Genomic DNA, 15,405 nt, shown 5'->3' with positions numbered 1-15,405 from the left:
ACATAGTACTGCTATACCGCACACATAAATAGTACTCCTATCCCACACACATACATAGTACTGCTATACCACACACATACATAGTACTGCTATACTGCACACATACATAGTACTGCTATCCCACACACATAAATAGTACTCCTATCCCACACACATACATAGTACTGCTATACCACACACATACATAGTACTGCTATACCACACACATACATAATACTGCTATACCACACACATACATAGAACTGCTATACCAGACACATTCATAATACTGCTATGCCGCATACATACATACATACATAGTACTGCTATACTGCACACATACATAGTACTGCTATACCACACACCTACATAGTACTCCTATCCCGCACACATACTGTACATAGTACTCCTATCCCACACACATACATAGTACTGCTATACCACAAACATACATAGTACTCCTATCCCACACACATACATAGTACTGCTATACCGCACACATACATAGTACTCCTATCACACACACATACATAGTACTGCTATACCACAAACATACATAGTACTCCTATCCCACACACATACATAGTACTGCTATACCACACACATACATAGTACTGCTATACCACACACATACATAGTACTGCTATACCACACACATACATAGTACTGCTATACCGCACACATACATAGTACTGCTATACTGCACACATACATAGTACTCCTATCCCACACACATACATAGTACTGCTATCCCGCACACATACATAGTACTCCTATCCCACACACATACATAGTACTGCTATACCACAAACATACATAGTACTGCTATACCACACACATACATAGTACTGCTATACCACACACATACATAGTACTGCTTATACCACACACATACATAGTACTGCTTATACCACACACATACATAGTACTGCTTATACCACAGACATACATAGTACTGCTTATACCACACACATACATAGTACTGTTATACTGCCCACATTCATAATTCTGCTATACCGCACACATAAATAATACTACTATACCACAAACATTCATAGTACTGCTTTGCCACATAAATACATAGTACTGCAATGCCGCATACATATATAGTACTGCTATACTACAGACATTCATAGTACTGCTATGCAGCATAAATACATAGTACTGCTATACAATACACATACATAGTACTGCTATACTACACACATTTATAGTACTGCTATGCCACATAAATACATAGTACTGCTATACAATACACATACATAGTACTGCTATGCAGCATAAATACATAGTACTGCTATACAATACACATACATAGTACTGTTATACAGCATAAATACATAGTACTGCTATACAATACACATACATAGTACTGCTATACTACGCACATTCATAGTACTGCTATGCCACATAAATACATAGTACTGCTATACCACACACATTCATAGTACTGCTATACCACACAATGACTACACGACATGGTGCTCTGTATATGGCTGTACAGTGACATACATTGCGGTTTTTCTTCTTATACCGTTGTTGTATTTCTCTGATGTCATGTGACGGTAAGTCGCACATTATCCACCACACTCACCGCTCTTCATACACTGGATGCTTTGCACAGGAGGATTCCAGGTTAGGCTTGAACTGCACTGGATAACACCAGGACCATCCAAATCCAGCCCGGGGGGACACGACAGCCTCAGCTTGTCCCCAACTTCATAGGAGTCTTTCTCCGGAGCAGCTTTAACATCACTTGGGAGATGAGGAGCGGAACACATCACCCCTGAGAGGATACAATGTAACCATAATGTGTCAGAGTCAGCCTCAATCAGATACATTGTATCAGGGCTGTCAGGACCGTGTTCACACCTAGCAGATCACTAACCCGCAGAATGGATATTTTTGTGCAGATTTCAACTGTGATTCAAATGGTAACGTACTCAGCAAATTTCCCAAATTCACCTCCAAATCTGCAGGGTAATGACCCCCACCCGACATCGGAGCAGCACACAAATGCTCCGGATATAAGATCGGGCGCTGTAACCGCCACCAGGGCCGACCTCAGGGGTCCAGGCAAATAAAACTCAGCCACCAGTGGCAGCGCAAGGGGCACAGAGCTTCACTAATATATGAAAAATGCCCCATGTAATCAAGACAATGCGCAAACCTGGTTACCAACACGGCGCCCATCACATAAACTTCCACTTAAAGGGGTTATCCTATGACCAATGTAAAAAATTACATCATATAGCACATGACAACCTCTTTCTAACAAAGCTAGAACCAGCCCTGTACCTCACATGGATTCAGAGATCTCCCAATTCATTGCTCTGCTAGATTTATATCAAGCTGACAGCTCAAGGGGAGTGTCTCTTCTGCTGCAGCTAAGGGGGCGTGTCTGAGCTCTCCCTACCACAGCTCAGGGGGAGTGTCTTTTCTGCTGCAGCTAAGGGGGCGTGTCTGAGCTCTCCCTACCACAGCTCAGGGGGAGTGTCTTTTCTGCTGCAGCTAAGGGGGCGAGGCCATGCTCTCCCTATCACAGCTCAGGGGGCGTGTCTCAGCTCTCCCTATCACAGCTCAGGAGCCAGTTGAAGGATGAAACTGAGCATGTGCGGCCATCTCAGTGAGCAGGACAAAGAAATAAGAAAAAACAAACAGCAGGTGGCGCTATGTAGATAGATTTCAGTGAATAACTGAGCGTGTATGCAAAATTTTTAATTACATGCAATTACAAAAGTATTCAGGTTCAGGTGCTGGTTTAAAAACTGTAGAATATTTTTTGTGGGACAACCCCTTTAATACTCCCCATCCCCCGCGTTCGATTCATCCGTTTACTATGTGCATTGATAATACCATGGTATTTGTACTCACGTTTGCATTGCATGGCACCGATTTGCCACTGACGGTCATCGTTACACTCGGCAATGGGGTCACCCGTCATTGTATAGCCGCCGTGGCAGGCGTATATTATGCGTTTTCCAACATGGTGAGAGCCGTCGTCGTCCTGTTAAGGAAACGTCCAGAATTAGGAAATCCCTGCTGCTTTCTTACATAAACGGCGCCCCGCCTGCCCACAGGAGGTGTCAGGTACTGCAGCCTCATTCACTTCAATGGAGATGAGCTTCAGAGCCAGATGTGAGACGGGCGTGGAGCCGTTTCAGATAGAAGGCAGCCATGTTGCCCCCTTTAATTTCTGCATGTATGAGCGGGAATTAGCGGAGCGGTTCTCTACGGTATATGCTGGCGATATGTCAGTAATGGTAAGTAAAATATACCGCCTTCTACAAGCCCTGAGGAGAGATCAGGGTGAGGGCGTGACCCGCAGAACGTCTGCTGGAAAGTATTAGGAGGTTTGCACCCGCAGGCGACTTTAGTCCATAGCCTCCTGCAACATTGATCAAAAGGGTCGGTTTTTAGCTACTTTGTATATAGGAAAGAGAGACCACGCTGGAGAACATGCGGTCCTGGGGGAGACGTGGACGGATGCGGTACCTGGATGTAGCCATTTTCCAGTGGAGGGGGGGCTGGGCAGAACTCTGTTGGTAAGATTTTGATGTCGAAGCAGTGCGGCTCCACCGTACTATAGAGAAAGAAAAAAATAAGAATTGTGTACAATTTTTTTGTTGCTTAGAAACCACCAGCTTCCTGTCTGGGTGACCACCATTTCAGTACGTGTATTACTATGGGAGGTCTCCTACTTCCAAAAACAGCACCACCCTTGTACAAAGGTTGTTTCTGGTATTACAGCTCAGACCCATTCAATTCAATGAAGCTGAGCTGCAATACCAGGCACAGCCCACGGACAGGCTAATCCTGCACAACCCCTTTAAAGGACAGGGTGGTGCTCTCCTTTAGTTTTGAGCATTTCATAAAACAATGAGCCCCTTACAAAATGGACTCTATGAGACCCTAATGTTGCACCTGGAGTTTCTTACAGACGCTTTAAATGGGTTGTCTGGAAATATAAAAAAAAACAGAAATAGCACCACCCCTGTCCACAGGTCGTGTCTGGTATTGCAGCTCAGTTCCACTGAAATGAATGAGGCAGAACCCATGGACAGAGGTGGCGCTGTTTTAGGAAGAATGAATGCAGCCATGTTTTTTTCTAAGATAAAGGGGTCTGCCGCCATGAGCCATGAAGAATACATTCTGCATGACGCGGTGCCTGGCAGCCACGCGGGGTGACATGAGTTGCGGGTGGGAACAAGAGAGCCGGGCGGCCGGTTTATGATAAGGATTGTAGTGTATCTCAACCCGTAATGATAACTACTCATGTATAAGAAATCAGGATGAGCCCCCAGGCCACGACAAGCATTTGTAATAAGCTGGGGGGCCTCGTTCTGCAGATAATGGCATTCATTGTCCAGGCAGTGACTAAGTGGAAGTGACAGTCGTCAGAACAGGTGAGCGTTTCAGGAAAGGACAGGTCACGTCACAATATGAGCACATGGCAGATGTGGTCTGCGTCTCCCACAAATGATTCCAAATTAAATATGATTAACTCATTCCTGGGAATGGACTTGGACACCTTCTGGATAAGAAGCAAAGAAAAATCTGCAGTGAGCAATGTACCATGAAATCAGAAGTCATCAACAATACACCCAGGAGATGCTGCGTTTAGAAGAGGATGCAGCCAGAAGATGAACCTCAGGAGATGCTGCACTCAGAAGAGGCTGCAGCCAAAAGATGTTGAACCTCAGGAGATGCTGCACCCAAGAGATGTTGCACTCAGAAGAGGCTGCACCCAGAAGATGCTGAACCTCAGGAGATGCTGCACCCAAGAGATGTTGCACTCAGAAGAGGCTGCACCCAGAAGATGCTGAACCTCAGGAGATGCTGCACCCAAGAGATGTTGCACTCAGAAGAGGCTGCACCCAGGAGATGCTGAACCTCAGGAGATGCTGCACCCAAGAGATGTTGCACTCAGAAGAGGATGCAGCCAGAAGACGAACCTCAGAAGAGGCTGCACCCAGAAGATGTTGAACCTCAAGAGATGCTGCACCCAAGTGATGTTGCACTCAGAGGAGGCTGCAGCCTGATGATGTTGAACCTCAGGAGATGCTGTACCCACAAGAGGCTACACCCAGAAAATGATGAACCTCAGGAGATGCTGCACCCAGAAGATGCTGAACCTCAGGAGGTACTGCACCCAGGAGATGCTGCACATATAAGAGGCTGCACCCAGAAAACGCTAAACCCCAGGAGATGCTGCACACAAAAGAGACAGTACCTAGGAGATGATGCACACAGAGAATACTGCAACCCAGGAGATGTTGCACCCATTAGAGGCAGCACCCAGAAAATGCTGAACCTCAAGAGGTGCTGCAAACAAAAGTGAATGCGCCCAGAAGCTGCTTTACCTCTGGAAATATTGCACCTCTGGATAGGCTGCACAAATAAAAGACTGCACCCAAGAGAGCCTGCACCGAGACATGTTGCACCCAAGGATATGCCATACCCAGAAGATGCGCCTACACCCAGAGGCTGATGCACACCTGGACATGCTACATCCAGAAAATGCTGCAGCCCAGGGTATGCCATTCCCAGAAGACGCAACATGCAGAAGCTGCTGCAACCCAGGATATGCTAGACCCAAGGAGATGACGCTTCCACAAGTAAACTACAGCCAAGGAGATGCTGCACCACAGACTCTGCAATAATCTGCTATTTTCATTTTAGATATCTATGGCATATCCACTGATGATAAATCTAGGTGCCCCTCTAGGAAACACATCATCTCCACCCCGACCCCCTGCCCTACCTGACCCATGGGCACTGTGAAAGGAGAGGTGGCTGCACAGACGCATGACTGTCTGTATTCACCTCTCCATACTTGCTCGCTCAGCAGTATTGGGAGCGGCAATAGAAGTGGATGTGCAGTGCGCCAGCGGCCCACTGCTTAATGGGTTAATGCATAAGGTATTACCTTTCCAAAGGCTGTATATAGGGATTAGGGGTTTGTTACCAGAGATAGTTACTGGATGTGGGCTGGTCCCACCCCCTCTGTTTATTTGAACTGTGTGTATGCTGTGTGTGAGAGAGTGGAGTGAATTGCAAGGACAAGGGGTCAGGGGACCCCCATGCTGGACATAAGTGTGGGTCCCAGCTCTGTGAATATTCCATAAATTTCTAGGATGAGAATATCCCTTAACATCCGCTGCATTACCCGAATCATACGGTGCTCTGCGGTAACTCAGTACCGAGCGGTTGTCTGGTGTATGACCAGCGCACCAGGGAACAAGATGCAAATAAAATGTACCGTAAATGCAGTAACTCATCCTCTTCACATTTCTGGCTTTCTATTGAGTCCCCAGTGCAGTGCTTCCCCCCACCAGCAGGAGAAGGGTTATTACAGATGCGGCTTCTCACTCGTCTCCCAGTGCTCCCAGCGCAGGTACTCCAGGATGTCCAGCAGCCCCAGTTACCATCAATAACGCCTTGAAGAAATACAATACAAGAGACTATCAGTGGTCGCCTCTATACAATAACATTAATTACTTACCAGACAGATACCACACCGGCGCTCCAGTTCTCCCGGCTGGGCTGTAGCCGTGACTTCATGTCAACAACATGTGACCACTGCAGCCAGTTACTGGCCTTTTTGGCGGCGGCAGAGGCTACTGATTGGCGCCAGAGGTAACACATTGTCAACATGATGTCACTGCTGCAGCCTGGTAAACAGAGGTTTAAAGAGGACCTTTCGCGGTTTTTGTTTTATTCTAGATAAATACCTTTACTTGCGGGGTTCCCACCGCTGATGCTGCCACCCTGCATGCTTTTTTTGAATATCGCTCCTATGCCCCACTGTAGTTTTCCCGCTCAGTATGATAATACTGAGCATCGTACAGGGAGGAGGAGACGAGACGCCAGGGTTTCTCAATGGATGTCTCCTTCTCCCTGGCTGTGGCGCGGTCCAGTCACAGCGGAGGGCGTCACAATCAGGGAGAAGGTGTTATTTTATTTTTTTATCCCTGGCTGTGACGCTCTCTGGCAAGTAAAGGTATTTATCTAGAATAAAACAAAACTGTAAAAGGTCCTCTTTAAGCAGGAGACGCCTGACACAAGAAATGAGAGCTGACAGACACTGCTATTCCTGCGTGAAGTTAGCTAGAAGTAGAGGTAAGTGGCACTAGCTATAAAGGTGCAAGTACAGCTGAACACCACAGAGGAGTGGAAGCAACAGGAAGGGAATTCAAAAATTTGCTAAGTACCCCCACTCCTCCATATTTCCAATCTAGGCTCTACACTGCTTACGACATTTGTGACTGGACATGAGTTTGTCCACATGTGTTGCATGTGGCAATCTTACTTCAGGTACCTTTGTTAGAAGGGTATTTTGTAGTTGTTCTTATTGGTTCTTTCCTTTTAATTATCATTACCTTTACTTATTAGCCTTTTAATGTTGTGATATTCCCTGAATGGAGTTTAGCTAGTAAGCATATTCAAGACCTCCATTGTGCTGTAAAGGCTGCATTCCTGCCTGTGTGATTACCTCAGGGGCATGAATTTTGCACATTTGACATCCTAAGGAGGAGGGATTAAGAGGTATAAACTTGATGCATGGTGGCAAAGAGCTGTAAGCAACAGGAGACATCATGTAAAGAAGGATATCTGTGACTATACCTCTCCTATCACCTCATGTGCTATGTTGGTAGTGTCGACAATTGGAGTTTGCTCATTGGTTTGAGCTATTGTTAGAGCTATTGTTTTTTACTATGTATGTGAGTTATTTTTCTGATTCATCCTTCTGTTTTATCTTTAATATATTTAATCACAATTAGTAAATATTTTTTTATCACTTAGCCTGTATAAGCCTATTTATTCTCAAATCTTTGAATTCACATTAAAACAGTACCCTATGAAATGGGGATTATAATGCAGGAGCAGAACCTATGAATAATACACACTATGTATTATAGGCTGCAATAGCATAAATTGGCTCAGTGCCGGCAGCAGCGGTCCACAAAATGCTTTGTGGCAGGACACGGCCCTGGATCAATTTTGCCTCCACTACAGATGGTTCTTGCAGCATACAAAGAGCCGGTGTGTTCACATTATTATAAAGCAGAGGGTAACCTCCTATTCTGTGTATTGTATTTCATTTGATCTAGTTCATGCTGAACGTATATTTTCCCTTTGCATTGTGGCAAATTTCCTTAGTGTCGACACACATGGGTGCTGCGGTAAATCTCTGATATATCTGTATAAGTACCATCATCTTACCAAAGAACCTTGAAAAGAAAGAAAAAGACATTAAAAAAAAACTTTATAGAAGTGTGACTCCTACCGGGATCATCCTGGGTCAGCACGCCTTGCTCACAAGAAGATCCATATGTGTATGGCTTACAGTGGCACACACACTTTGTACCCTCGACCACTGGCAGCCCTTTGTTCTGACAAGGTTTACACCGGCATGGACTGTCCTCGCTCATATACTCCTCTAAGGCCCGTTTCAGGTACTGCCTTTTAACTGAGTAACATGGCACTTCTCTTACCAGTTCATATAATGGAGTGAGCTAACGAAAAAATGCAAAGAAAGAAAAGGTTATTAACGACTGGGAGGGTTTTCTAGGACTAAAAACAACATGGCTGTTTTCAAACAGCTCCACACCTGGCCATGGGTTGTGCATGGTATTGGGGCTCAGCTCCATTGAAGTGAATGAGACTGAGCTGCAATACCACACACGACCTGTGGACAGGCGTGGCTCCGTTTCTGGAACAAAGCACCCATGCATATAAGACGAGCCCTCGGATATAATAAAAGTATACATTTTTCCATCATGGGCTAGATCAATCTCCATTTCCGTCTGGTTTAGAAATCATGTTTTCAAATAAGATGTTTAGGATCTTCATTTATCGGAGAGCAGCTACAAAGAGCACCACTCTCCCTGGACGAGTGTGCATTACATAAAAGCAGTGTCATACTTCATTTCTCCTGTGGAGGCGCTGCAGAGAAATTGAACCCTTGATCACAGTTTTTGATCTTCAGTGGTCAGCCTGGGGACCTTTCTATCCAAAGTTGACAACTTTTTGTCTTTTACATGACAGACCATTTCTATGAATGCTGGGTTCTGTTCACATCTTACATAAGGATACTGCAGCGTCACAGAGGAAGGTTACTAGGATGCAGCTATGGGAAGACACCTACAGTGCATTCAGTAAGTCTTCAGACCCTTTCACTTTTTTCATAATTTGCTATGTTGCGCATTGTGTTAAAAAAAAAAAAGTTCCAGTTCCCCCTCCATCATTTTGCACCCAGTTCCCCATAATGAGAAAGTGAGAACAGAATGTTAGAAATATTTACTAATTTATTGAAAAGTAAAAACTAAAATCTCACATTGACATAAGTCTTCAGCCCCTTTACTCAGGACTAGAGTTGAGCGAACACCTGGATGTTCGGGTTCGAGAAGTTCGGCCGAACTTCCCGGAAATGTTCGGGTTCGGGATCCGAACCAGACCCGAACTTCGTCCTGAACCCGAACCCCTTTGAAGTCAATGGGGACCCGAACTTTTCGGCACTAAAAAGGCTGTAAAACAGCCCAGGAGAGAGCTAGAGGGCTGCAAAAGGCAGCAACATGTAGGTAAATCCCCTGCAAACAAATGTGGATAGGGAAATGAATTAAAATAAAAATAAAAAAAATAAAAATTAACCAATATCAATTGGACAGAGGTCCCATAGCAGAGAATCTGGCTTCACGTCAGCAGAGAATCAGTCTCTTCATGCCATAGCAGAAAATCTGGCTTCACGTCACCCACCACTGGAACAGGCCACTGTCACATATTTAGGCCCAGGCACCCAGGCAGAGGAGAGAGGTCCCGTAACAGAGAATCTGGCTTCATGTCAGCAGAGAATCAGTCTTCATGTCATAGCAGAGAATCAGGCTTCACGTCACCCACCACTGGAACAGGCCACTGTCACATATTTAGGCCCCGGCACCCAGACAGAGGAGAGAGGTCCCGTAACAGAGAATCTGGCTTCATGTCAGCAGAGAATCAGTCTTCATGTCATAGCAGAGAATCAGGCTTCACGTCACCCACCACTGGAACAGGCCACTGTCACATATTTAGGCCCCGGCACCCAGACAGAGGAGAGAGGTCCCGTAACAGAGAATCTGGCTTCATGTCAGCACAGAATCAGTCTTCATGTCATAGCAGAGAATCAGGCTTCACGTCACCCACCACTGAAACAGGCCACTGTCACATATTTAGACCCAGGCAGAGGAGAGAGGTCCTGTAACAGAGAATCTGGCTTCATGTCAGCAGAGAATCAGTCTTCATGTCATAGCAGAGAATCAGGCTTCACGTCACCCACCACTGGAACAGGCCACTGTCACATATTTAGGCCCCGGCACCCAGACAGAGGAGAGAGGTCCCGTAACAGAGAATCTGGCTTCATGTCAGCACAGAATCAGTCTTCATGTCATAGCACAGAATCAGGCTTCACGTCACCCACCACTGGAACAGGCCACTGTCACATATTTAGGCCCCGGCACCCAGACAGAGGAGAGAGGTCCCGTAACAGAGAATCTGGCTTCATGTCAGCAGAGAATCAGTCTTCATGTCATAGCAGAGAATCAGGCTTCACGTCACCCACCACTGGAACAGGCCACTGTCACATATTTAGGCCCAGGCACCCAGGCAGAGGAGAGAGGTCCCGTAACAGAGAATCTGGCTTCATGTCAGCACAGAATCTGTCTTCATGTCATAGCAGAGAATCAGGCTTCACATCACCCACCACTGGAACAGGCCACTGTCACACATTTAGGCCCAGGCACCCAGACAGAGGAGAGGTTCATTCAACTTTGGGTTGCCCCGCAATATAATGGTAAAATGAAAATAAAAATAGGATTGAATGAGGAAGTGCCCTGGAGTAGAATAATATATTGTTAAGGGGAGGTAGTTAATGTCTAATCTGCACAAGGGATGGACAGGTCCTGTGGGATCCATGCCTGGTTCATTTTTATGAACGTCAGCTTGTCCACATTTGCTGTAGACAGGCGGCTGCGTTTGTCTGTAATGACGCCCCCTGCCGTGCTGAATACACGTTCAGACAAAACGCTGGCCGCCGGGCAGGCCAGCACCTCCAAGGCATAAAATGCTAGCTCTGGCCACGTGGACAATTTGGAGACCCAGAAGTTGAATGGGGCCGAACCATCAGTCAGTACGTGGAGGGGTGTGCACAGGTACTGTCGTTGCGCAGGCACTGCAGCATGTAGTCGCTCATGTGTGCCAGGCTGCCCAGAGGTAAGGACAAGCTGTCCTCTGTGGGAGGCGTATCGTCATCGTCCTGTGTTTCCCCCCAGCCACGCACCAGTGATGGGCCCGAGCTGCGTTGGGTGCCACCCCGCTGTGAACCTGCTTCATCCTCATCCTCCTCCACCTCCACCTCTTCCTCATCCTCGTCCTCCTCGTCCTCCAGTAGTGGGCCCTGTCTGGCCACATTTGTACCTGGCCTCTGCTGAGACTGGCCTGAAAGTGCTAAAAATGACCCCTCTTCCTCCTCCTCCTCCTGGGCCACCTCCTCTTCCATCATCGCCCTAAGTGTTTTCTCAAGGAGACATAGAAGTGGTATTGTAACGCTGATAACGGCGTCATCGCCACTGGCCATGTTGGTGGAGTACTCGAAACAGCGCAACAGGGCACACAGGTCTCGCATGGAGGCCCAGTCATTGGTGGTGAAGTGGTGCTGTTCCGCAGTGCGACTGACCCGAGCGTGCTGCAGCTGAAACTCCACTATGGCCTGCTGCTGCTCGCACAGTCTGTCCAGCATGTGCAAGGTGGAGTTCCACCTGGTGGGCACGTCGCATATGAGGCGGTGAGCGGGAAGGCCGAAGTTACGCTGTAGCGCAGACAGGCGAGCAGCGGCAGGGTGTGAACGCCGGAAGCGCGAACAGACGGCCCGCACTTTATGCAGCAGCTCTGACATGTCGGGGTAGTTGCGAATGAGCTTCTGCACCACCAAATTCAGCACATACGCCAGGCAAGGGATGTGCGTCAAACCGGCTAGTCCCAGAGCTGCAACGAGATTTCGCCCATTATCGCACACCACCAGGCCGGGCTTGAGGCTCACCGGCAGCAACCACTCGTCAGTCTGTTGTTCTATACCTCCCACAACTCCTGTGCGGTGTGGGGCCTGTACCCCAAACATATGAGTTTCAGAACGGCCTGCTGACGTTTACCCCGGGCTGTGCTGAAGTTGGTGGTGAAGGTGTGTGGCTGACTGGATGAGCAGGTGGAAGAAGAGGAGGAGGAAGCTGAGTAGGAGGAGGAGGAGACAGGAGGCAAAGAATGTTGCCCTGCGATCCTTGGCGGCGGAAGGACATGCGCCAAACAGCTCTCCGTCTGGGGCCCAGCCGCCACTACATTTACCCAGTGTGCAGTTAGGGAGATATAGCGTCCCTGGCCGTGCTTACTGGTCCACGTATCTGTGGTTAGGTGGACCTTGCCACAGATGGCGTTACGCAGTGCACACTTGATTTTATCGGATACTTGGTTGTGCAGGGAAGGCACGGCTCTCCGGGAGAAGTAGTGCCGGCTGGGAACGACATACTGTGGGACAGCAAGTGACATGAGCTGTTTGAAGCTGTCTGTCTCCACCAGCCTAAATGACAGAATTTCATAATATGAATATAAATGTGAGGCCTATTTTTTAGGCGCTGTGTGACAGGTATAGGTTTAATCACAGAATTAGACTTGGATTTGCACTGTAGCGTGTGTGTTAAGTTTTTCAGAATGACCCTATCAGCACCTTGAATCTAATATACCCTTTAAGGGATAGATTTAAAGTAGGTCTGATACAGCAGAAACCACTAATTTTGTGAATTGCAAATTTGGGAATTGTTTTTCAACCCAGAACAAAAACTGTGCTTTTACGGTCACTACAAATAACTTGACCAGCTAAAACAGTAATGACTGATTTGGATGAATAGAAATGTCAGGCCTATTTTTTAGGCGCTGGGTGACAGGCTCAACTTGCCCCTGATGTAGTATATGGCCAAAAAATAACCACACTATTGATGGCTAAATGGACTTGGTGGCAGCTTGTGCTGGCGCACCACAAGCCACAAAATGACCGCCGATCACCCCAGAAAAAAGTGACTGAAAAACGCTCTGGGCAGCCTAAAAACAGTGAGCAATTGAATAGAAGCAGTTCAATGATCCACAGCTGTAGATCGATCACTGAATGAAGTCTTTTGGAGGAGTTAATCTGCCTAATCTCGCCCTAACGTCGCAGCTGCAACCTCTCCCTACACTTGTATCAGCAGAGTGACGTGCAGCGCTACGTGACCCAAGCTTATATAGAGGCTGGGTCACATGCTGCACCGGCCAATCACAGCCATGCCAATAGTAGGCAAGGCTGTGATGGCCTCTTGGGGCAAGTAGTATGACGCTTGTTGGTTGGCTGCTTTGCAGCCTTTCAAAAAGCGCCGAACACCGAACCCGGACTTTTACGAAAATGTTCGGGTTCGGGTCCGTGTCACGGACACCCCAAAATTCGGTACGAACCCGAACTATACAGTTCGGGTTCGCTCATCCCTACTCAGGACATAAGTCTTCAGCCCCTTTACTCAGGACATAAGTATTCAGCCCCTTTACTCAGGACATAAGTCTTCAGCCCCTTTACTCAGGACATAAGTCTTCAGCCCCTTTACTCAGGACATAAGTCTTCAGCCCCTTTACTCAGGACATAAGTCTTCAGCCCCTTTACTCAGGACATAGGTCTTCAGCCCCTTTACTCAGGACATAAGTCTTCAGCCCCTTTACTCAGGACTTAGTTGAAGCCCCTTTGGCAGTGATACCAGCCTCCAGTCTTCTTGGGGATGATGCCACAAGGTTTATGCCTGGATTTGGAGATTTTCCAACATTCTTCTCTGCAGATCTTCTCAAGCTCTGTCAGGTTGGATGGGGATCGTTGGTGGACAGTCATTTTCAAATCTCTCCAGAGATGTTCCATTGGGTTCAGGTCAGGGCTCTGGTTGGACCACTCAAGGACATTCACAGAGCTGTCCCTAAGCCGCTCCTGTGTTGGCTGTGTGCTTAGGGTCATTGTCATGTTAGAAGGTGAACCTTCGGCCCATTCTGAGGCCCAGAGATCTGGATCAGGTTTTTAATTAAGAATATCTCTGTACTTTGCTCCATTCAACTTTTTCCCAACCCTGACCAGTCTCCTTGTTCCCCCAGAATGATGCTTCACTGTAGGGATGGTATTGGGCAGGTGATAACTTAAGCAGTGCCTTGTTTCTTCCAGACATGATGCTTAGAATTGAGGCCAAAAAGATAAATATTGGTTTCATCAGGCCAGATAATCTTGTTTCTCACGGTCTGGAAGTCCTTAAGGAGATTTTTTTGCAAATGCCAAGTGGGCTTCCTTGTGTCTTTTACTAAGGAGAGGCTTCTTTCTGACCAGTGTCACAAAGCCCAGATTGGTGGAGTGCTGCAGTGATTGTTGACCTTCTGGATCTTTGGAGCTCAGCCAGAGTGACCATTTGGTTCTTGGTCACCTTTCTTACCAAGGCGCTTCTCCCCCAATTAGTTAGTTTGGTGGGGCAGCCAGCTCTAGGAAGAGTCTTGGATGTTCCATATTTCTTCCATATATGAATTATGGAGCCACTCTGCTCTTGGGAACATTCAGTGCAGCAGACATTTTTTCCCCCCTTCTCCAGATCTCTGCCTCCACACAATCCTGTCTCTAAGCTCTACAGGCAGTACTTTTCTCCTCATTGCTTGGAGACCACGGCCACTCATAGCAGTCGATTCTCACCCATTCCTTGAAGACTACTCACTCTTGGGAGATGATTCCTAACAGGCCTACTCCATTCCTACACTAAGGAGACGGTGACCAGTCCTTGTAGACTGCATGCACATTTATATTTACCTTTCAAATTTGGCAAGTGACAAAAAAAAAAGGAGAGATTTATGAACTCCCTGGACCTGAAAAGTGGCGTTAAAAAGTTGAAACGTGTTAGCAAATCTTTATACAGCACTTTGATGTAGATGGTGTTTCTGTGCCGCCCTAGCCACTTTCTGGGAAAATGGGCATGGTGAGGGCAGGGAGGGGAGGGGGCCAACAGTCTGTCTCATTAGTCTTTATTTGCGCCTGTTTACTTGAGCTCAAATGAAGAAATAATGATACAGCAGCTCAATGGCTGGGAGTGGTAGTGGCCCTGATGATGATGTGTCACAGTGTACTCCCTCAGGCCATCACTCGCTGGGCTTAATGCAGTGAAGGAGGGGCACCCTGTGTTCCCTCAGTGCACTCTCTATAGCTGATGTCAGTTCAGGGGGGCCCATGGTATTAATGTCCATGTGGGTCCTGGGCAGGACACTTGTTGCAAATGCATTGGTCAGCATGTGGTGTTAAGGAAGAGTCCGAGACCAGGCCAGTTAGAATTTAACAAGACACTCTCTTTACTGTGTGCTGAA

The 15,405-nt window shown here is 47.1% G+C and overlaps 1 protein-coding gene across 1 annotated transcript in view; it reads right to left on the bottom strand.

The window, feature by feature from the left end:
* Positions 1–15,405, bottom strand: part of C7 (complement C7) — a 53,026-nt gene that overhangs the window by 4,100 nt on the left and 33,521 nt on the right. Inside the window, exons 11-15 of the mRNA XM_040420929.1 lie at positions 8,270–8,498; positions 6,242–6,419; positions 3,475–3,562; positions 2,854–2,986; positions 1,574–1,765 (exon numbers count right to left, since the gene is read on the bottom strand). Coding sequence (XP_040276863.1) covers positions 1,574–1,765; positions 2,854–2,986; positions 3,475–3,562; positions 6,242–6,419; positions 8,270–8,498 — 820 coding nt within the window. The remainder of the gene's footprint in view (positions 1–1,573; positions 1,766–2,853; positions 2,987–3,474; positions 3,563–6,241; positions 6,420–8,269; positions 8,499–15,405) is intronic.

This window comes from Bufo bufo, chromosome 2, assembly GCF_905171765.1.
Source record: "Bufo bufo chromosome 2, aBufBuf1.1, whole genome shotgun sequence".
NCBI classification, from domain to species: Eukaryota; Metazoa; Chordata; class Amphibia; order Anura; family Bufonidae; genus Bufo; species Bufo bufo.
The sequence above is the reverse complement of the archived record's forward strand: the minus strand, read 5'-3'. Positions and strand labels throughout refer to the sequence as shown.